Source organism: Thrips palmi, unplaced genomic scaffold (assembly GCF_012932325.1).
Source record: "Thrips palmi isolate BJ-2018 unplaced genomic scaffold, TpBJ-2018v1 HiC_scaffold_15, whole genome shotgun sequence".
NCBI classification, from domain to species: Eukaryota; Metazoa; Arthropoda; class Insecta; order Thysanoptera; family Thripidae; genus Thrips; species Thrips palmi.
Window position 1 is genome coordinate 13330647 of NW_023144624.1, and position 22339 is coordinate 13352985.

General features: G+C 45.0%; 4 protein-coding genes across 7 annotated transcripts; 3 read left to right on the forward strand and 1 right to left on the reverse strand.

Moving 5' to 3' along the window:
• The first annotated feature begins 804 nt into the window (after nucleotides 1–804).
• On the forward strand, nucleotides 805–2705 carry LOC117641719 (homeobox protein Hox-A3-like). The gene is made up of 6 exons (XM_034379272.1): nucleotides 805–897; nucleotides 1163–1409; nucleotides 1506–1558; nucleotides 1640–1675; nucleotides 2332–2464; nucleotides 2545–2705. The coding sequence occupies exons 1-6, from the start codon at nucleotides 820–822 to the stop codon at nucleotides 2583–2585; spliced, it is 588 nt and encodes a 195-aa protein (XP_034235163.1). The 5' UTR covers nucleotides 805–819; the 3' UTR covers nucleotides 2586–2705.
• A 396-nt stretch (nucleotides 2706–3101) lies between these two features.
• Nucleotides 3102–7540, forward strand: LOC117641271. Its single transcript, XM_034378442.1, has 8 exons — nucleotides 3102–3165; nucleotides 3694–3801; nucleotides 3877–4021; nucleotides 4099–4241; nucleotides 4450–4593; nucleotides 4681–4826; nucleotides 6979–7150; nucleotides 7238–7540. The coding sequence occupies exons 1-8, from the start codon at nucleotides 3102–3104 to the stop codon at nucleotides 7387–7389; spliced, it is 1074 nt and encodes a 357-aa protein (XP_034234333.1). The 3' UTR covers nucleotides 7390–7540.
• A 74-nt stretch (nucleotides 7541–7614) lies between these two features.
• Nucleotides 7615–15450, reverse strand: LOC117641711 (PDZ domain-containing protein 8). Of its 4 annotated transcripts, none has more exons than XM_034379261.1 (15): nucleotides 15344–15450; nucleotides 14866–15038; nucleotides 14580–14777; nucleotides 14301–14493; nucleotides 14062–14219; nucleotides 13758–13968; nucleotides 13348–13682; nucleotides 13051–13222; nucleotides 12557–12968; nucleotides 12205–12463; nucleotides 11759–12106; nucleotides 11500–11685; nucleotides 11159–11410; nucleotides 10879–11088; nucleotides 7615–9885 (listed from the first exon to the last, which is right to left on the reverse strand). In XM_034379261.1, exons 2-15 carry the CDS (start codon nucleotides 15019–15021, stop codon nucleotides 9826–9828), a joined length of 3150 nt encoding a protein of 1049 aa, XP_034235152.1. In that variant the 5' UTR covers nucleotides 15022–15038; nucleotides 15344–15450; the 3' UTR covers nucleotides 7615–9825. The 4 variants fall into 4 exon arrangements, with proteins under 4 accessions (XP_034235152.1, XP_034235149.1, XP_034235150.1 ...); XM_034379258.1 differs by having other exon boundaries at nucleotides 15291–15446; XM_034379259.1 differs by having other exon boundaries at nucleotides 15295–15445.
• A 73-nt stretch (nucleotides 15451–15523) lies between these two features.
• Nucleotides 15524–19357, forward strand: LOC117641715. The gene is made up of 5 exons (XM_034379266.1): nucleotides 15524–15815; nucleotides 16010–16205; nucleotides 16288–17265; nucleotides 17372–17998; nucleotides 18090–19357. The coding sequence occupies exons 2-5, from the start codon at nucleotides 16038–16040 to the stop codon at nucleotides 18216–18218; spliced, it is 1902 nt and encodes a 633-aa protein (XP_034235157.1). The 5' UTR covers nucleotides 15524–15815; nucleotides 16010–16037; the 3' UTR covers nucleotides 18219–19357.
• Nucleotides 19358–22339: the final 2982 nt, after the last annotated feature.

Below are 22339 nucleotides of genomic sequence, written 5' to 3' on the forward strand. Positions count from 1 at the left end.
TGAATCGTTTCGTAGTGCGACTGTGGCAGTTGGACGACTTCGACAGCAGGCACCACCTCAACAAACTCACGTGTCGACATAGTACACTCCACCTAGAGTCAACATAGCATGTACACTCCACCTGGAGTCAACCTTGCATGTGCTCTCCAGGCTGAAGCATGCTTGCCAAGTACACGCCAGGTGGCGTTTACCTGCAAGTACACTGTTGCTCTGCTTTACGTGCAAAGGGTAGGGGACTTCCGCAACAGTGTACATGCCAGGTTGACTCCAGCGTGGAGTGTACATGCTAGGTTGACTCCAGGTGGAGTGTACTATGTCGACACTTGAGTTTGCAGAGCACATGCCTGGGGCGGAGACGACCGTGAACGCGCCGAATCCAAACACCTAGATAGAGCAGCTGTTCGAGTACTACCCGTTCTTTCGTGTTTTGCGCGCGCTCCCAGTTGTGAATCAAGCTTGGTGACATAGGCACCGACCTATGCCTTTTTATTTGGCATGTTTTCGAAAGCCAAAGACAGGGCGACGGAGCACTGCGGGCACAAAGCGCAAAGCGCGTCCAAAACAATTAAGCCGCTGAAACCACACACGCGCAGCGCGCAGCGAGCAGGAAGAAGGTCCCGGCGGTCTCGGCGACTCTCATTGTCGGCGAGGCGAGGCGAGCGGCAATCAGGGAATCTTCGTGAGGAGGAGGATCCCCCAGGCGCCATGCCGCCTTGCCGCCACACCGCGAAATGCCGAGCTGCCGAACCACGTGCTCGCGGACCGCGGTGAGGCGGTATAAAAGCACGTCGCCAACGCGGCAGTTGTTTCTTCGACGCCATGGAGTGCACCAGGTCCTTGTTCGTGTGCTGGGCCGTGGCGGTCGTCTGCTGGGCCGCGGCGGCCGCGCAGCCTCAGGTCGGTGGAAGCGGCGAGGAGGAGCGTCTGTCGATTTGTCACGGCAACGACGAGTCCCTTTCTATACTCTGACCAGAAAACGAAGATCCCTGGGTTCTCGCGGTCGAGGGCTACCTGCAATGCTAGCCAAGGCGGCAGATGCCATAAACCGCGAGAACTCAGGGCACTTCGTTTTCTGGTCAGAGTATAGCTGACGCCCACGTGAAATAGTTATTGAGAGCCGAACTCTGAACGCCGCATGCCCGCGCATGCCCCTTTTTCGCAGGGCCAGTCTTTGGAGTCGGCGGTTCTGTCAGCGCCGTCCGGCAGCCCGGCCAGCCCAGCCAGCGCCCTGCCGCAGTCGCCACAGCCGCAGCAAGCCTCGCTACCGCCATCGCCACAGCCCATGCAGCCGCAGCCCCTGCAGCCGCAACTGTACCCGCAGTCGCCGCCGCAGCTGGCGCTGCCACTGCCGTTGTCACCGCAGAACACGGTACTGCTCCAGTGCCGGCAGACGGTTCCCTCCACGGATTGTAAGAAAGACCAAAACTCTATTTTGTCATAACTTTCCGCGCGGAGGAAAAGCCGGGCGTGAACTGCCTTATTGTTTCCCTGCTGCTTGTTTTCAGTAGACATTGCGGAGATCCAAAGGCAGATTCTACCGGTGTCTCTCGCCGGGCAGGTTGGTGCAATTTTGTTAAGCGGAAATCAGAAAATACAAACATAATTTTTGCTAAAATTTTGTGTTTTTCTTTTTTTGCAGTGTCTTCTAGCTTGCGCGGCGCAGCGGCTCGGCTACGTGAGTCTAAAAATATTTCAGTTTCGGGTCTGGTGCCGCCGGTGACTATCAAATTGGATTCTACTCGCTATCTGCGCCTTGCCTCTGCCTCCCATTATCCTCCTCACTTAGCCCCCAGTCTGTCTATCTGTCTGTCTGTCCGTCCGCCTGTCTGCTGCCTGTCCGCTCGCCCGGCCCAGCAGGCCCAGCAGGCCCCGCCCCCGGTGTGCCATTAGCACGCGGCGAACGCGCAGTCCAAGTCCCGGAGGTTTGTGCACGGAGGCGCTGCGCGCTGCGCGTTACCGCACGCTGGCATGACTGATTCCTGTACGCACGCCCACCCACACCCCGCCCGGACAGGCCGCTCGCAGCCAACAGGCCAGCCTTTGCCGCGGGATCAATGCTAGAACAAAAAAACCCACGCGTACACTACAAAATCCACTGTGTACTTAGTATACATCTATAGGAGTAGGAGTGTACTCGGACCGCCTATCCGCTATTCACAAGTATACTCCTATAGATGTGTACTTGCCAAGTACACTCCTATAGATGTATACTAAGTACACAGTGGATTTTGTAGAGTACCAACCAGCCACCAATCAAAGCAGCAACGTGGCAACGGGTTCCCAAATTATGTCCCTCCAATAACGCTGACACAAGAATATGCCTCTCGACAGATGCAGCCCAACTTCCCGCTGCAGATGCAGGGCGCGGGCGCCCTCATGAACACGCTCTACCCGTCGCGCGGATTCGACCCGACTTTCCAGAACTCGCTCATGAGCACCGTCAACCAGTGCCTCGTGCAGGCCGGTCAGTGAAACTCACTCAAAAAAAAAGGAAACAAGACCCGACCCGTCACAAAAATTGATTTCCATTTAATCTTCTTGCAGATCCGTTGGCCCAGCTGGCCTATTCTGGCAGACTGCAGTGAACCTGTTCAACACAGCGAGACAGTTCAATCCCATCCCCGGCCTGCTGGGCTGAACACGCTGTGCTTTTTTGATGGGACTGTATTGAAAGGGAATAAAGTTTTGGTTAGTCTTTTGATAGATCCGTTTCGTCTTATCCTCCCCCTCCCCTCCCCAGCCGGGTAACTTTTCCAATGCCAACTCAAGCACTTCGTCAGAACGAAGAAAAGAAGGAAGCTCTGGGGAAACGACGTCTAGCGAATGAACCCAGCCGTCACCAAACTCAAGCTTGCTTCACCTCACACACACGGGCGACTGCGGTGCGTCTCCAGTCTCCAAAGCCACAAGGCCACGGCCTCCGATCTCTATCTGACCGCGAGATGGCCCAGACCGCACAGCAGTCAGCAGACCACCGCGGGGTGGGGCTGGCCCTCGGGCTTGCCACCCCTGGGCGAGCCGATCTGCGTGCAGCCCCACGGGCCGCAGTCTCCCGCGACCCCCAAGACGGCCACGACGTGCACCGCACCGCCTCCGCCACCATGAGGGCCGTCCTAGCCTTCGCGACCATCCTGGCCGCCGCCGCCGCCTCGCCGGCACTGCAACGTGAGTACGCTGGCCAGGATCACGATGCGCTCGAGCGAGAGGCACTCTGCGAGTGGCGTGGGGGCATCCTCAGCGGATCCCTCAGCTCGTGGGGCAATGCTGGTCGCTGGATCCGAGCGCGTACCGGACCGCGAGGCACCCAGCTGCTCTACAAACTGAAGTGTGTACTCAGTATGCATCTACAGACTTGCAAGTACACACCTACAGATGCATACTTAGCTGAGTACACATCTACAGGCATACTCAGCTGAGTACACATCTGCGGATGCATACTTAGGTATGCATCTGTAGGTGTGCACTCAGCCAAGCATGCATCTGTAGATGTGTACTCAGCCAAGTACGCATCTGTAGATGTGTACTCAGCCAAGTACGCATCTGTAGATGTGTACTCAGCTAAGTATGCATCTGTGTGTACTTGCAAGTATGCATCTGTAGATGCATACTGAGTATACACTCCAGTTTGTAGAGTGTTCGCCGTGTATTTGACAATCACCGACGCCCCCTAACTGGGACTTGTTTGCACCCCAGCGGAGCCGCCCGTCCACGCCCGGACGTGCAGCCGCAGCAACAAGGACAACACCCTCAACAACTGCATCCGGCACAACATCCAGGCCTTCATCCCGCACGTCAAGAACGGTGAGCGCGGTCTCTCTTTCAAAGAGGACTAAGGGGGTAGAACGCGCGAGTCACTCATGGTGCTTCTGTTTGAAGGCGGCAAGTTCGGGCTGCCGAGCCTGGAGCCCTTCCACGTGCCCGAGACGTCCTTCGACCTGCGGACCGGCCTCATCGACTTCCACGCCGTCATGAGGAACCTGACGGTCTACGGCTTGGGCGACGCGGTGGTGCGCGACGCGATGTGAGCCAGGGCTTTACTTCGTTTGACTGGGGCGGGGCTCCGGGTTGCCCGCTGACGCACCGCTCTGCTTCTTCCAGGGCTGACCTCGGCGACGACGCCATGCTCATGGACGTGGGCCTCCTCCTGCCGAAGGTGTCCTTCCGCGGCATGCTGGAGCTCTCCGGCGGCCAGATCCTCGAGCTGCCCTTCAAGGGCCGTGGAATCTTCGACTTCACCTTCAGTAAGTGCCTTGCACCTGGGGAAGCGCCTGCGATGGAGAGGATAGGCCGCCACGCAGGACTCGCCTGCGTTGCGGCACGGCCTACCCTCCGTCTCGCGGGCGCTCCGCCGCGCTCCGCCGCGCTCCGCAGGCTGGCTTGCCCGGATGTGACCGAGTGTGGTCTCTGGGACGCAGTAACCAGCCAGCTGCCTCGCTGCTTTGCTCGCAGGCGACATCAACGCCACCTGGCGCGTGGTGGGCAAGAGGCAGGCCGGCGAGGAGCACCTGGAGGTGCAGAGCGTCACCCCCACGTACACGGTGGGCGGCATGACCACGGACATCAAGCTGCCGGACCAGGGCATCCCGAACCTCGGTGAGTGTGCTGTGCAGTGCACTGCCATCTGCCGCCTCGGTCGCCCACGACTTGTTTTAAAGGACGGTGTCGTTTGTGTTCCCGCAGACCGAGTCATCAACGCTGTCATGAACCACTACTGGACCATCATGGTGGACATGGGCAAGGCGTACGTGCAGAAGCCCATCTCGCACCAGCTTCGGTCGGTGATTAACACCCTCTTCCAGAACGTTCCGTACGACCAGATGTTTCCCGCCAAAGGACGCGCCCCCCCCGGGGCCCCGCTGACTATCGGAACCAATCCGATCGGGTCGTGCTAGTGTGCCTCGCATCTCAGTGCAAACTCTGTTTGTGTCCGAGAACTCTCATCTTAAAAAAATTGTTGCCCTCAAATTTAATACAATTTTTTAAATAGCTAGGTTTTTGTTGAAAATAAAGTGTGGTGTGCGGCCGTGATAAGATATGATGTCACCCGATTCTGTATCACATTTTTATTCCAACAATTTTATACATCACTAGGCAATATGGTGCAAAATTTAATACATATCAAAATGACAGGCACTACTATTTTACACTTTAAGATCCAGGCTTGCAGTTCATTAAATTTGCTGGAGGTAAAATGAATCACACATTGTGGATGGATCCTTACAGTCAATTCTTTTATCACTACAAGGTCCACCATGAGACTTCAATTTCAATGTGAATTGACTATGTGATAAAAACAAAAGTTACATTTAAGCAGCACTAGCATTGTTAAAATGTGTAAAAAGGGAAAAAAAACAAAACAAAATAACAGGCTTTGGCTGGATAGCTATAAAAAGATTGACAACGTGACAAGTCATTGTAACCACACTAATCATAATGCAATAGTTCTCATAAACATTGCAGGTTACAGTACTTTAAAAACCTATCTAAAGAATAAGTGCAAAATAGCTCAAATGTGTATACTTTTAATTCAAAAATTCAGCAGTTAAAGACCGTATTACTTGTCTTCAAAACAGGTAAGAGACACATCGGATCTCCAAAAAGAGGGAAAAGTTTTAATGGGATCATTACTTTCTATGGCATGGTAGTGACATACATAATACAGTATCTAACATGGTCTTTCAGAGGAAATGTCAGACACAGATAGGGAAAGAGGGGAAAAAGGGAAAGAGAGAAAGAGAGAAAGAGAAGAGAGTGAGAGATGATGAAAATATCACAGAAATATGACATGGAATTTAACAACTGCCCTTTCTCAAAGAAAATTTCACAAAAACCCAAAAGTTTAAGATAAAACAAAAATTTAAAACGGACTGCTATGTATTTTCAATAAATGTGTAAAACGAAAACAAAAGTAAGCTGCCCAAAAAAATTCTGTAGAACAACAGCACCTACTTGTATCACAGTTAACTGACCAAACAGTACAGAATTACCCACAAAATTAAAAAAAAAAGACAAAGAGTGATAACAGAAACAACACTCATTCAGCCAATAACATATTGGTGTTTTTATACAGGATGTGTTCCCACACACACTCACAACTAATATGTGCTGGTGCAACAACATTGTACGCAAATCAAAGAGCAAACCAAATTAGCATTGAGGAAAAGTAGATAATAATGGCAAGTAAAACAAATTCAAGCCCCTAAGAGCAAGAGTCTCAAGATCACAGACCATATACAACATCTAAAGCACCAACATCAATTGATAATAGTTGGGAATGTAAAAGACTAATACTGATCTAGGAATGATACCAGGATAGATACTATTTAGGTCTGGTACATTGAAGACTGTATCAGTAAACAGGAAAACTGGCAATCATATTACATGCACAGCAGGGCGTTTTGGTGTGTATCGGTCGGGTGTTTTTTGGATGAAGCTTTCTATTTTGTCGGCAAGGTCGCAGGATGCTCTCGCCAGGACACAGGTCGCATGAAGAAGGGGCGGGGCGAAGCCACCTTTCTCAATACATCAAGATTTGGCCCAAGAGGACCCCGTTGATCCCCGAGATAAGGGACGAAGCAGGCGGGCCTGGACCCGGTAGTACTCAAAGCGACTTTTCGGGGCGGGGCCTGCAATCCCCCCGGGGGGGTGTTACCTCCTCCCTGACGGGTCATACTGCGAGGGGGAGCTTCGACCCGTTTGAGGTTCGTCTCCGCCGGTATAAAGTGTCACCCTAGTAAGGACGGCCACGTCTCGTTTTGCAGTGCAGGCGAGCTTGTGTCGGGCCCGAAACGGCATAAGATCATGTGTGGTCTAGCCCGTAATGGTAATGGTAATGAGAGGATAGGCCGCCACGCAGGACTCGGCCGTGTTGCGGCACGGCCTCCCTCCGTCTCGCGGGCGCTCCGCCGTGCTCGGCCGCGCTCCGCAGGCTGGCTAGCCCGGATGTGACCGAGTGTGGTCTCTGAGACGGAGTAACCAGCCAGCTGGCTCGCTGCTTTGCTCGCAGGCGACATCAACGCCACCTGGCGCGTGGTGGGCAAGAGGCAGGCGGGCGAGGAGCACCTGGAGGTGCAGAGCGTCACCCCCACGTACACGGTGGGCGGCATGACCACGGACATCAAGCTGCCGGACCAGGGCATCCCGAACCTCGGTGAGTGTGCTGTGCAGTGCACTGCCATCTGCCGCCTCGGTCGCCCACGACTTGTTTTAAAGGACGGTATCGTTTGTGTTCCCGCAGACCGAGTCATCAACGCTGTCATGAACCACTACTGGACCATCATGGTGGACATGGGCAAGGCGTACGTGCAGAAGCCCATCTCGCACCAGCTTCGGTCGGTGATTAACACCCTCTTCCAGAACGTTCCGTACGACCAGATGTTTCCCGCCTAAGACGCGCCCCCTCCGGGCCCCGCTGACTATCGGAACCAATCCGATCGGGTCGTGCTAGTGTGCCTCGCATCTCAGTGCAAACTCTGTTTGTGTCCGAGAACTCTCATCTTAAAATAATTGTTGCCCTCAAATTTAATACAATTTTTTAAATAGCTAGGTTTTTGTTGAAAATAAAGTGTGGTGTGCGGCCGTGATAAGATATGATGTCACCCGATTCTGTATCACATTTTTATTCCAACAATTTTATACATCACTAGGCAATATGGTGCAAAATTTAATACATATCAAAATGACAGGCACTACTATTTTACACTTTAAGATCCAGGCTTGCAGTTCATTAAATTTGCTGGAGGTAAAATGAATCACACATTGTGGATGGATCCTTACAGTCAATTCTTTTATCACTACAAGGTCCACCATGAGACTTCAATTTCAATGTGAATTGACTATGTGATAAAAACAAAAGTTACATTTAAGCAGCACTAGCATTGTTAAAATGTGTAAAAGGAAACAAAACAAAACAAAATAACAGGCTTTGGCTGGATAGCTATAAAAAGATTGACAACGTGACAAGTCATTGTAACCACACTAATCATAATGCAATAGTTCTCATAAACATTGCAGGTTACAGTACTTTAAAAACCTATCTAAAGAATAAGTGCAAAATAGCTCAAATGTGTATACTTTTAATTCAAAAATTCAGCAGTTAAAGACCGTATTACTTGTCTTCAAAACAGATAAGAGACACATCGGATCTCCAAAAAGAGGGAAAAGTTTTAATGGGATCATTACTTTCTATGGCATGGTAGTGACATACATAATACAGTATCTAACATGGTCTTTCAGAGGAAATGTCAGACACAGATAGGGAAAGAGGGAAAGAGGGAAAGAGAGAAAGAGAGAAAGAGAGAAGAGAGTGAGAGATGATGAAAATATCACAGAAATATGACATGGAATTTAACAACTGCCCTTTCTCAAAGAAAATTTCACGAAACCAAATGTTTAAGATAAAACAAAATTAATACGGACTGCTATGTATTTTCAATAAATGTGTAAAACGAAAACAAAAGTAAGCTGCCCAATAAAATTCTGTAGAACAACAGCACCTACTTGTATCACAGTTAACTGACCAAACAGTACAGAATTACCCACAAATTAAAAACAAAAGACAAAGAGTGATAACAGAAACAACACTCATTCAGCCAATAACATATTGGTGTTTTTATACAGGATGTGTTCCCACACACACTCACAACTAATATGTGCTGGTGCAACAACATTGTACGCAAATCAAAGAGCAAACCAAATTAGCATTGAGGAAAAGTAGATAATAATGGCAAGTAAAACAAATTCAAGCCTCTAAGAGCAAGAGTCTCAAGATCACAGACCATATACAACATCTAAAGCACCAACATCAATTGATAATAGTTGGGAATGTAAAAGACTAATACTGATCTAGGAATGATACCAGGATAGATACTATTTAGGTCTGGTACATTGAAGACTGTATCAGTAAACAGGAAAACTGGCAATCATATTAAATGGAATCAGACATATCAGCATTATGACAACAGGGGCCACCAAACTTCCAACATACTAAATAATTACCTCAGTATGCTATTACAATAGCAGATAAGGAGATTGGAGCAATACTTATAAAGCACCTTTAGGTACTAAGCACCAGTTAATCCTCAAAATAATCACAAAGAAAGAATAAACAACACACACATACAAAAAAATCAACAAAAAAACAGAAACACATCAGACTAAGGTTTTTTTGACACATTTAAAACATATCTATGCAGGATACACTAACCACACCTCAAAGCGTATTTCCAAATTGGCATCACTATTCAATTGGCAAGCACAGATGAACAAAATCCACAATGTTCTGACAGATGGACAAAACCTTCAAAGCTGAAGTAAAAATATCAAATGTGAATTATTTACATTCATTCGTAGTAATTGACATTCCTAAGATGCGGAGGCAGCCAGGCACATATTTAATTAACAAAATCTAGTCTTATTTCAAAATGTCAAAGATAACAAAGTTGTTGTTTTTTACTTTACAAAAGAATTGTTATGCTTTTCCAAAAGGGGAAAAGCATAATGGCAATCAAAAGCACCACAAAAGCCTTTCAATTTAACACTGCATTTATCACATACATTTCACTCATGACAATTTCATACACAGTACTTCCTTCTCTTGAGAGGGTGACATGAAGAAAATGAGGGATTTCACCATTCTCAAAGGGTGGGATTCAAAAAGGAAAGTAATCAATGAAGAAAAATCGAGAAAAATCTCTTGAAAAATAACTTAAAGTTACCAAGTTGTGAGAAACCAGTCTACCATTTCCCACATTTCAAAAATAATAATTATTAATAATACAGGCAATGCCACCATGTTTCAACATCTTCATACCGGCTGGCAGCTTTTCACTTCAAGTTTTCAGAAGAGCCAGGTGCAGTTACTCCACTTTGATTAGATGCTTGTTTCTGGAACAAATGTAAAAGTTACATTATTCTACAACAGGTAGTGGATGACAGGAACAATCATAACTTGTCTGATATGATAGTCAAGATCTTTTCAAATGTGTGTGGAGACACATGGGTGCTCTTCAAATGGACTGAAACTGTGAGTTACATTTCTACAGGATGGGAATAGCATGTATGTACTTCAGAATACACAAAGAGAACACATTTAATGAAATGGGACTCCCCCTTTACAATAATTCACTTTTCGAGAAGTTGTTAAAGAAGAGTTGAACGGGAACAAGCACCAACAAAGGCATTGCTTGCAGTATAAAAGTAAAAATACAGGTGTTAACATTGTTCCAGTGAGCCTTGGCAACACAGAGCCTCAGGTGGACTGTGAAAGGAGATATCCAGAGCTGTTTGAAGGAAAGGTGCAATTTCATTATAGAAGTGATAAAACAAACACATGAACAAATTCAACTCGGACAAAGCTGGAGAAATGGGATGGGCAGGGCAAGGTTGAAAACACTCTTTTGATGTAAAATGTAAAAAAAAATTATGGTTGGTGACAATAATAACAAGCCAAGAAGAAACCCATTTACTGCAACAGGGTGGTCAAGTTTGCTTGGTGTGACATGCACTGCAGAAAAGCTATGGCGATAATGAACTCAAGGTTCACAATGATGGGGGGTGAATACACAATACAGCTACTCTGCACACACTTCATACCACCAACCCATGAAAATAGAAGGTGACAGCAAAGACCACTTTACAAGAGTTGTTTTCGCAAGGACATGCGACGCTTCTTCAAGTGAAAATTCCATTTCCAGGGACGCAGAGGAGAGTTCTGTAAATACAAATGCCCTCTACCTAGTGAACACATATGGAAGGTTTGATGTTTGCTTCAGAAAATAGTGCATATTTCTGTTTCATTGGTCAGAATAGGTTATATCTCATCATGGTATAAACAAATGAATAAACATCCCTGGAGAGAATAAGGGCTCTTTTCATTACCTGCAACTGTTCCTCTTGATCTTGAGTGTGTTGGAGACCAGCACAGAAATGGAGCATCAAAATTGCCAAAGCTTGAACCTTCTCATCACATTTTCCAATGAGGAAAGCAAGCCGAGTTTTTTCTGCAGTATCTTGACAATCACCTTCTTCTCGTGCTAACTGCATCCGTAGTGTGGACTCACTGTCCATTGAAGTTTTAAGTTTTGTGATCTAGAAGAAAAAATTCCTGAACCAATCAAGAAACAAAATACGTATTTACATTACGAGAACGAATACCAACCATTTTGTTGATACGCTCTATGCGCTGTGTAGGTGGTAGGCCTGAGTACAGCTCTTTCCCTGTTGCTTTTGCTACAGCCATCAAATCTTCAGAACCGTCATCTCCCGCACCAGCGGCCCCACCGGAACCAGTAGGACGTCGTAGCTGGAGAAGTTGTTCCAGTGCAACAGAAACATCCTCATCGGCACTAGCATCCTCATCAGAGCCACTGTCAAGCTCACTAAACTGGAAAACTGTCTCATGTAGTGAAGTCTGCAACAGATCGTTTTACAAGAACCTTCAGATTTATTGAAAAAAAAAAAAAAAAAAGCGCATGCAGAAAACAACAGACAGGGACCTACCTTTCGAGATGGAGCTGGAGAGTGTTGAGGTGAAGGAGGTAAACTGCGGGACAAATGGCCAGCACCTTGAGAACCATCAGAGCCAGGAGGAGCCAGATTATGTGCTGATCCAACACGCTTCAGCCCTCGTGCTTGGGTTGCCATGGAAGCAAGTAAGTTGGTGATACGTTTCCTGTGGCTAGGGCCCTGACAAATGCAAAAACATTTTTTAAAACAACGAAACACGGCTTCAAGAACAGGAATAGAAACATTTTGGTACCTGGATGGGTATGTTTGCTGCCTCCTCAGCAGATGTCATGACTATTTCTGGATGTATACTGGCCCGGCGAGGCTGGCTAGCACTGTCACCATCACCTAAGTTGTGGGAGGACCCTGCTGCCAAGTTTCTCTGGTCTGTGAATGCTCCTGCCACATCCGCTTCGCCCAAAGAATGACGATGAGCTTTCCTCGACGCTGGACTGTTGCCTGCACTTGGTTTGCTCGGTACGGTGATACCTGATTGAGGAGGTGCACCGCCACATGATGAGCCCGCCATGCACTTATTAATACACTTCTTGTGGCACGACATTCCGCAAGTTCGACACTGAACAGCATCCTTAAGCCAAATCTAAATAATAGAGAAAAGATTTTCATTAAGTTTTGGTTCTGTAAGTTCTTTAAGTGAATCTTTATGTTAAGGAAACATAGCAAAGTGAAAAAACATACCTTTTTCATGCAAAAACCACACTGGATAGCACGATGAAATTGAGTTCTAATGAAGTCATGGCTTCTAAATACTCCAGCGTCTTGACTGGTTACTGAGCTAACTGTGGGTTCAGTTGACTGATGTGACGGGCTTCCAGAAGGAAATGGAGGAGAGGGAGACTGAGTTCCATTGGGTGTCATGTACATGAAAGATAACAAAACATCTCCATAGCAAAGACATGGCTCAAAGCCAGAATGGTTTGACAATTTATGACTTTGGCTGGAACAAATGACAATAAACATAATTGAGTAAAGAAATATTCAAATTAAAACTAGACAGGCCATGTGTATAGTAGTTTAGAGTTAAAAGTACCTGTTGGCAAGATGAAGGTCTGGTGGCAAGAAGGAGTAGGAACTGATAAAATGGCCAAGACGTGAACGACTGCATTGATCGGCCACAGCAGCAAGAAGAACACTCACATGACCCAGCAGCTGGTCTCTTCCTCCAGGACCAGTTCGAGCGCTCCAAACACTGATGTTGAGATAACGGTGGTGAGGTCCAACAGCAAACTTCAGAGTTTCATTGAAATCAAGCACCTGATCCAGAGGTATTTCTTTTGTGTTAAGCATCTGAAGGTTTCCTTGGTCACCAGGCGCCTGTTGTTTGTTACGATGGTCTGGACTTGGGGATATTGACCCTCCAGCTGACCCTGGGGTAGATCCAGGAGTTGAAGAAGAGTTGCTCGGGCCAGGAAACATTGCGGCTGGTTTCTTTGCTGGGGAGCCTGAATAACAAGAATTATAAAAACATTATATCAAAATTAAATCTGAGAAAAAAGAATAAAAATCGTTAAGAGGTATTTTTACTTTGTGTGGAGTTGGCTGGGCTTGAAGTGCTGCTATCACTATCGACATAGTCACTTTGTTCTACTGAAACTCTTCTTTTACGTAAACCTGTACGATCTAATGTTGGTGAATCTTTGGTGACAGATACAGTTACATTTGAAGGTCGTATCACAGTTGAATCAGTCTCTGAGGTCTGAAATTTAAAAAAAAAAAAAAAAAGAAAGAAAGAAAGTAAAGATGAACATGCAGAACAATATCATTCTAATAATTTTAGGAGACCCAAAAATAAAAATTTCAGAGCACAGAACATATTATTACTGAGGTTGGTGATGAGGTGTTGAAGGCAACTTTTCTTTCAAGTCTCAAAGTATATTTATCACCCGCTCCTTTCATACATTTTGCAGCTTGTGCTATGGTAGATATCCTTTTCCCATCCACAGCTGTTAAGAGGTCTCCAGGTTGTACATCTGAGTTGCTAGCGGGTGATCCTGGCAGCACAGTATCAACAATGACACAGGCCTGATAGCGGTCTGCTACAAATTCTTGGCGAAAAACAATTCCTAGCTGCTGCTGTGGAGATTTGACAATACTGACATCAAGTGTCATGTAAGTGGATGTATCAGAATGGACCATTTCAACCCATGCAGTCCGATCTGGAAGAAAAATTGTGGTCACAGTGACAGAAGATTGCATGGAAATTGCCATAATTTAAGAAAATAACTACCAACCTATTGCTAGAGAGCAGTATATATTTTCAGTGCCATTCCCTAGAGAGGCCAGTCTAGTGACCTCAACAACAGTAACTTCTAAGGAACCAGATTGGACAGAGTGCTGACCCCACTCTGCTTCTTCATCACCGGGTTCAGATTTTGCAAAAAATGGTTTGTAACGCAACTTGAAGTTTGGCAAGGTATGCTTCCGTTTCAAAGACTTTCGTATCTGTTGAGGGTAAAAAAAAAGGGGGCGAAGGAGTTTGTGTTTAAGAAATTCTATGACCATTGACAATTTTTTAGAAACCATTCATCCACCAACCTGATTGACGATTATGTTTGTGATTTGAGGTAGTGGACGGCCCTGAAATTGGCTTTCAACCTCCAATTGCAGAACAGGTTCAGAATAGAAGCTTATAGACCAATGCGTGTAAGGCAACCGTGTAAACTGGAGGCGAGCCATACCAACTAGCTCATGTACTGGAAATTTGTTTTGAAAAAAAAATAAGTACCATTGAACACCTAATAGTAAAAAATAATAATGATAATAATAATGCATACCTGTGACAGATAAATATGCAGCACGTCCCAAGACTAAATTAGCATCCAGAGAAAGCTGGAATGACCCACTATAGTGTATATCAAGACATAATTCAAGAGTGTCAATGCGGTGGTGAACAGGATCCTGAGAAACTTGACGAACCTCAACACTTCTAATGGTTGGAAAATGGGAACCCAAGTTTAAATCTCGTACCTGTAAAGATGATGGAGATAAAAAATAAAAATTTCAGCTTAAGAAAGTTTGATTTAGCAAAAACAGTATTGATATGGCAATCTTACAGCTATGAAATCAAAAAGTTTCCCAGTAGTCGTCCTGGTTAGAAGTTCCTCAAATTCAAGGGATAGTTTTCGGTGGAACCAGTTGCGCACTCTTTCAGTGTGACGAAGCTCTTGGAAAAGAAACTGCAGAAGCAAGCTGATACCCAAACACGATTCTTGCTTAGAGAGATTTCTATTTTGAAGAGCGTCTAAGATGTGCTAAAAATTTAATTTAAAAAAATAATTAAAAGTTCAGGGGCAGCCATGGTTTGATTTAGAGGTAAAAGTAGAACATAGTTGACAATACCTTTGGCAAACAGAAAGGGGCAGAGACTGCAAAAGGCTGTTTGGGTGGTTCTACTTCGGGCTGGCTCAAAAGAAATCTCTGGAAGATGTACCACTCAGCAGCAAGCACTGCCACAGCTCCAACCAGCATACACAAAAGCATCAATATCAAATCCATAGCAAGGTGTTATTTGTCTGGAAAATAAATAAAGCCTCTTGTAGAAACAAGTTTTCAGATGGACAGATGGTGGGAGGTAGTCTGCATTTTAATTTCAAGAATAAAATAAAAAAATATTTAGCAAGTAAAGAATAATTAAATAGGCTCCATTCAACCAAATAGATATTACGAAGAGTGAACAACAATATAGTGCCCCAAATCATGTCAAAACAAAAGGTTAGAACCGACTCCAGAAGGGAAGGAACATTTGACATAAAATGTATTCTTACATACTATCAGCATCAAAAGACAAACATGGAGATGAAGGAGATTTTTTTCTCACTCTCCTCAGGATGAACCAAGTCCCTGCGACCATTTAAAACGCATTTTAACGTATTTTCAACAATGTTATGACATTAGAAAGAGTTTTTTTTTCCTGCTAACCAGCAGAAGCTTTACCTGGTGGTGATGACAAATTGTGCTGAACCCAACAAAAGCATGGACATATGAGAAATTCTACTTTTACCATCACCGCAAAGAAGGCCTTTATGCAAGCATAGGTGAAATTTTCAGCTCTTTAATAATGAAAAATTGTAATTTATGCTAATTGGTGTACCGAAAGCTTCTTGAACTCTTCGTTATCTGTCAATCCACCAGTAGCAAACAATAGCAATTGCAATTGCAGTTCGCCATAAGTTCAATAAACTGCAGTTGCAGCGGCAGCAGTAGCAGTGGCAAGCATAAGCATTTTGCTGTCTGCCAATGTTTGTACTGGTTAGTACGGTGTCTGACTCGATACTTCTGTGAAATCGTCGGTAAGATCTAGAAAGATGCTGCTTTCCTTTATTTGACCATCAAAGATCATTTTCTTTGCGTTTCATTGCGTTTTAATTGATCGCACCTTTCCTTGGTGGCAGAGCCTATCTCAACTTGGGCATAACCTCTTTGGTGTGAATTCCCTTTTCTCCCATTTTAGTGCCCTGAGATTCACTTGTGTTCTCTTTGATAGGTTTCAGATTCTGAGAGCATTTCTCATCATGAGTGCTGGTCGTGCCGGCGGCCCTCCTGGCCCCCTGCTGTTGCCACCCTGGCACGGTGGGAAAAGGCGTCGAATGTTTGTTGATGAGGACAATGATAACGAAGAAGAAAGGGATGAAGAAAGGATCAAAAATCCCGAGAGTGATGAATCAGTTCCTGTAGTTGAGGTATGTCTAACACATGTTAGGTAAATTTTGATTATATGTTCAGTAGCGTCACTGTTTGCTGATTTTCTTTTTGTCATTTCAGGATGTAGCAACAATCAATGATCTCCCAGATGAAATCCTCCTCATGATGTTTCAATATCTGGATCCTTATACTTTGGCAAATGATGCCAGTAAGGTGTGTCAACGATGGCAACAGTTAGCTTGGGATGAAGCTCCATGGCGCAACATGCATTTGCAGCTTGACGGACCAGAAGCTAAAGAGGTTTTACTGAAGGCACCTGCTCTTCGTCGACTAAGTGTTCACTCATATGGTGGCTATGAACCACTTTTAGAATGCACCACACGCATTTTTGAGCTAGTGATTACCTACAGGCGTCTGTTTGATGAACCGGAACCTGTTCCACCTTTGGAGGAAAGTCGCTTTGCATTTGCAAACGTTCTTCCACGATTCTCTGAAAATTTGGAACGACTGTCTGTAGAGGTTGATATGACTGAAGAAGAGTTCAAGGCCATAGATGATAATCTTGACCTCAAAGAGCTGCGTATTGTGTCCAATAATCTGCAAAAATTCAATGTTTGTAATCGTCCTCGAAGCAGGTTTTTAGAGTATGCTCACTTTGAAAAGGATGGTGTTCTTTGCCATCTTCCCTTGTCCCTGTTAGCCACCCATGGACCACATCTTCGTACATTAGTTGGCAGGGTGGACGAGGTGGCAGCACAGGTGCTCTCTAAATGCGAGTCCTTAGAAGCAGCAGATCTAGATTTACCATCCATTGCAAGCTTGCAGAATATGGATTGTCTACAAAATCTGCACACTCTGCGGATAAGCTTCAGAGCTGAGATGGAGACAGAAGACAGGGTAGATTATAGGACAGAGGATCGCATCAACCCTATCTTGCCTCATTTCTCACAGCGCCTGCTGCGCCTCTCTATCTACCAGTTGCCAACAGCCTTTGTGCTTCCTGAATCCTTTTTAGACATTCTCAATCGTTACAAAGATCACTTGGAAAGTCTGGAAATTGGCAAAGTCCATTTTAGACACCAAACCCATGGTATTAAGGTAAAGTGTTTAAAATCTCTAAGACAACTTTGACTAAAAGAATTGACTATTATAGTTTGCAATATTTAACCAAAATAATCTAAAGCAGTGTCTTTTTTTTTTCTAGGTCATGAGAGCTATTGATGGAATGCCTAATCTAAGATTACTTGGCATGGGACTGGCTGCCTGGCCAGCATATCCTCTTTCACTTCCCTGTTTAGAAGTACTCAAGGCTGACATGTTTAGCGAATGGGTGTCGTCAGTGTTAGAATCTAGCAGGAAGACTTTGAAGAAAGTAATGGTAGATGAAATCCCTGAAATCGTTGCGGAACAGTTCCTTTCCAACTGTGAGAATTTGGATGAGTGCATCATAACATTTTCGTCACTTCAGCACTTAAATAATATGGAGCGTCTTCACAACCTCACACTTCAGATACCAGAATCAGTTGACGAAGATTTGTTTGACACCTGCTCTCCGATTTTGTCAAGAGTTACTTATCTACAAGCAGAAGGCAAAGGGGGTGAAAAAGATCATGAATTATTGGTGCTGCTTGGAGACCGTTGCACAGCACTCAAGAGATTGACACTTCGAGGCTGGGGCAGAGAAGCTGGAAAGGGCTTATGGATGAGAAGCTTCAGAAATGTTGAGTGGTTGACACTGGACTTTACATTTCAGTTTCGCCGTTCCCTTGTACTCAGATTGGTCATGGGACACATGCCCAAGCTAAGAGTTCTGTGTTTTGAAGATCAAGAGGTAAGGGTCTTTGAAATTGATTTCTTTTGTTTTGATTGTTTGTTTTTGGTACCCTGTTTGCTTTTATAACTTGACTTTTTTTTTTGCCTAGGGAGAACATGGTACAATTTCAGATTTGGAAAAACTTCAGGCCATGCGTCCAGAACTTCGTATTGAAGGCAGCTGGAAAGAAAGTGTGCCACTAGATTACAATAATCTACAATTATGGCCACAACAATGAATAAACTCCATCAAACCAACTGGCAGAACTGAAGATTGTGATAATAGTTTTATAATTTATTGATATGTTACTATCAAATTATATACGTACTTGTATGATTTGACTTGATTTTAAGAATTTAAGAATGTTATGAGTTTTCATTTCATCATTTTAGAAGAAAAAACTTTGTTTCCAAACTTACAACTGTGTAAATTTTGTGTGTGCTTCAAAGGAGAATCAATGCCATAACACAGAGGCTGCAGACATCATTGATTTTTAATGTGTGCCATTCTGGCAAAATCAACCTCTGTTCTAAAGGAATGGCAGAACAGACAGGAATGCTGCAGGTTTTCCCTGTAAGCGCCAAGACCATTGAACTCATGTAATGTATGTTTAAAAATTGACATTGATGTTTCGTAGCTGGTATAAGTAGTATTTAACCACCAGTATTGAAATAATTTCATGTGCTTTATGTATTGTATGTTCTTTTCAATGAGACGTAGAAAGAATTACATGTTAACATTACCACATATCAATTATGGCTAAATATGAATATTGTTGTTGATTTCTTGGGTTACATATTCTATTGGATTTTTGCAAAAATGCTTACTGCACTAGAAAAAATATTCATTGATTTTGTTGACAAACATCTATATTACAGTATATCTGTTGTTTGCCTTTCCTTCGTAGATTGTAAATTGCCATTTTTACTTTGAAAGTCATGCTGTAATGGCTACTTTTTATTTGTCAAAGATCTGATTTGTAAAAGTTTGTCTTAAATCCTCTTCTTGATGTGTAGATTACATTGATATTCTATCATTAGACACCTGTTACCATTCGAAGTAGGTTCTTTGTGTATAATTGTTTCTGTAGATGTGTATTGTAGATCTGTTTCTGTGTGCCCATAAAATCTTGTGAATCATGCTGTGACTTTGTGATGGCATCCTAACAAAAGAACATTAAGTGAGAAATTCTTAAATCTGGCTAGGCAATGCTGCTTTGCTTAGTATGTAAACTTCACAGGATTCTTTTTGTTCTAAAATGTTGGCATGTTATTACGTCTTGATTGTTTTGTATCTCTGTTACCTGAGCTTGGGACAATTTCTCTCTTCCAACTTACCAATTGCTTTTGAAATAAAATTATCATGGAACTGAATTAATGGAAAATGTATAACTTATTTCCGATAATAGATAAATTTTACCCCCTAAAAAACATGGAAGGAATTCAAAAAAGACTAACATGAAAGGGACAGAAATAAAATGTGGACCAGTTTATTGGAAGTTATAGTATTTCCACAACTTTGATTTATGAACAGAACTGTTACAACATCAATAGTCATTCAAGTACTAGTAATACTTAACACACTTTATTTACACAAGAGACACAAATTCATTTCTAAGCTGAGGGCTCCGTCTTTTCATACATTCAATTTGCAATGCTCACAATAAAATCCGTTAAAGCTATAATTTTTTTCTGTAATGGAAACAGGCAGTTCCTGGAGAGAAAATCATGAAAGAAATTGACCTTCCAAATTTTGGTATTTGAACTTATTGTGAGTCTTAAGTGCAGTAGACAAGATCACCCAAGTCGAAAACAAATTTAAGGTTTTAATTTCCATTAACAACTTGCCTTGCGGCCTTCTCAAAACACTACTCGATTAATTATAAACGTACAGTAGGAAAGGGAAAGGTCGAGGTAGGTAACAAATAAAGAAATATCAAAGCACACATTCACGCTCCCTTACATATCTACAAAAGCGACAAAGTATTGCTACATTACACGAGATTCGCCGTAGGAAATCCTGCTACGACACTCAAAATTATAAAAATAACAGCGTTTTTTTTTTAAAGACCTCGCACAGAAACACTAGTAATACCACCCAGCCACCCATTGAAAGAAAAACCAAGGTTCGAACAAGCGAAAGAAACCCGCCCCGTCCGAGTAGGTTGGGTTGCCTACACCAGGGGTTCCCAGGCCGAAAAGCCAAAATATATCTTCGCGGGTATCTACGGGTCAGTTCTTTTTCAAATGATTGGTGTAATCACTTCGAAAAAGCACTACAACAAAATAAAATGAGTGTCAATGTTAAAGACTACAGAGAAATAGGCTAAAACCCTGTCTCAGAGAAACTTGACTGCCTCGTTTACTATGTAAGAAAGAAGGCCCGACTCAGAGCAGTATTACTGAAATTACAACGTAAATAAGAGAAGATGTCAGTGAGATACTGGTTTTGATTTGAAAATGCATCGATTTCCAACTTTGTGCGCCCAGCGCCACATTATATATGATGATGATGATCAGACTTACAAATTTAAAAATATTAATATTGTGCAGTATGTACATCCGTGAGGAATTTCAAACATGAGAGGATTCCGGAAGACAGAAAATTTCGTACGTCAGAGAAAGTTTCCCACGATTTTGTGAGGAGAGAGAGAGAGAGGAGGGCTAGACGAGAGGGGGGAGGAGGAGAGAGGGGAGGGACCCTCTTCCTCACCATTAGACCTGAATTTCGCGCGTTACGTGCTGTTAGAACAAGACATTCAAATGTTTCAAAAATAAAATTAAAAAATAATCTACACGACTAACATTGGGAAGAGTAGAAACACACGTTGAAACAAGTAAACAGGTAAAATGGTGGCAAGTATTGCCAACACATTCGACTTCGACTGCGCTGAACCGGCTGCCTGCGGCTCGGCGTATCCACGTTGTCCACGACTCCTGATGTGTGACTTCATGGCCCCGAGCACCACAAGGTAGGCAAACCTTGGCTCCAAGAGTTTCTTAAGATTGGCAACTTGACGCCTCGAGGGCCCCAAGGCAGGCAACCCTCGACCTTGGACTGGACGCCCCGAGTGCCTCAAGGTAGGCAACCCTAGGCGCCGCGAGCGCCACAACGTAGGCAACCCTTGGCGTACAGTTCGCCCAGCGCAGTCGGAGTGGCTCATCAGGCATCTCTATCGAGATCTCTACACACTAGCACAGCACACTGAACGAGTCCCCCACTCTAGAGCCCCTGGAGCCGCTAGGCCACCAGGGCCGTCCCCAGTTGAGGTCCTCCACTACGAGATCAGGTTGGTTGGTGACTCTGAACAACTGGAACTTACACAATTTTAGGAATCGACTAAACACTTATTACAAGAAAGGCGTCCGGGGGGACGCCCAGGGAAAGAGATGCTGTCGGTTCGCGCGGATGGCGGGGTGAACACTGAACACGCGGCCGACGCACCGCGCACCTCGCCGAACGGCTGCCGCCAGACTTGCCTCGCTTCGATTGTCATTCGTGAATTTGTCTCGCTGACGCAGCGCCTCATCGAAGGATGGTGCCAAGTGGTCGAAAACCCCGGGCACTGAGCAGGCCGAACTCCTGATGTACAGCAATCTACGAATTTGAGAGGAGGGGCTCCGGGTTAAGGCGCAGGGATGCTAGCGCACGTCGGTTTTGGACCACCTGGCCTCGACATCGTTCTCGCGCGGCTCGCTCGACCCCTCATTTTGACAATTTTGACGATGGAATCCTAGCTTTTATTGCTTTCGAGCCTCAAGTCTGACTCTGAAGACTGATTGTCAATATTATTACCGTCTTCGTTATGTATTAAACAACGGATGAATACTACTACTTTAGTCTTGTCACGATAAAGCGACCGATTCCACATCAGGGAATTAAGTCGACAAGCGTATTAAACATCAGTACAACCCAGACACACCACATGAACTTTAAAAATTGTAATTTCTCCAGTTGGCCTGGTAATGCGTCTCTGCACTTCTCGTCCTTCACGGCTTCCGCAAGCGGAGACGGCTTGTCTCGAGATCGGAAGCAGTCACTGAAGGCGAGGCGAAGAACAACCCCCGTCCCAACGGTCCCTGCACAGCTTAGAGTCTCTCCGCGCACTCCGCGGAGTCTCGGCGTCAGGCGAGCTCCGTCCGCGTGCTGCCCGACTTGTCCAGCTGCACCATGGAGTTGGCGAGGTGCTGGTCGGGGTGTCTGCCCGAGCCGAGGCCTTGGCCGAGGCCGGCCGCCGAGCTGTGGCCGTACCTCTGGCCGAGGCCTTGGTAGGCGTACGCCTGCTGCGAGTAGTACGGGTCGTGGCCGAGGCCCTGCTCGGGGCCCTGGCCGGCGCCCTGCCCGGAGTGCCCGGAGCCA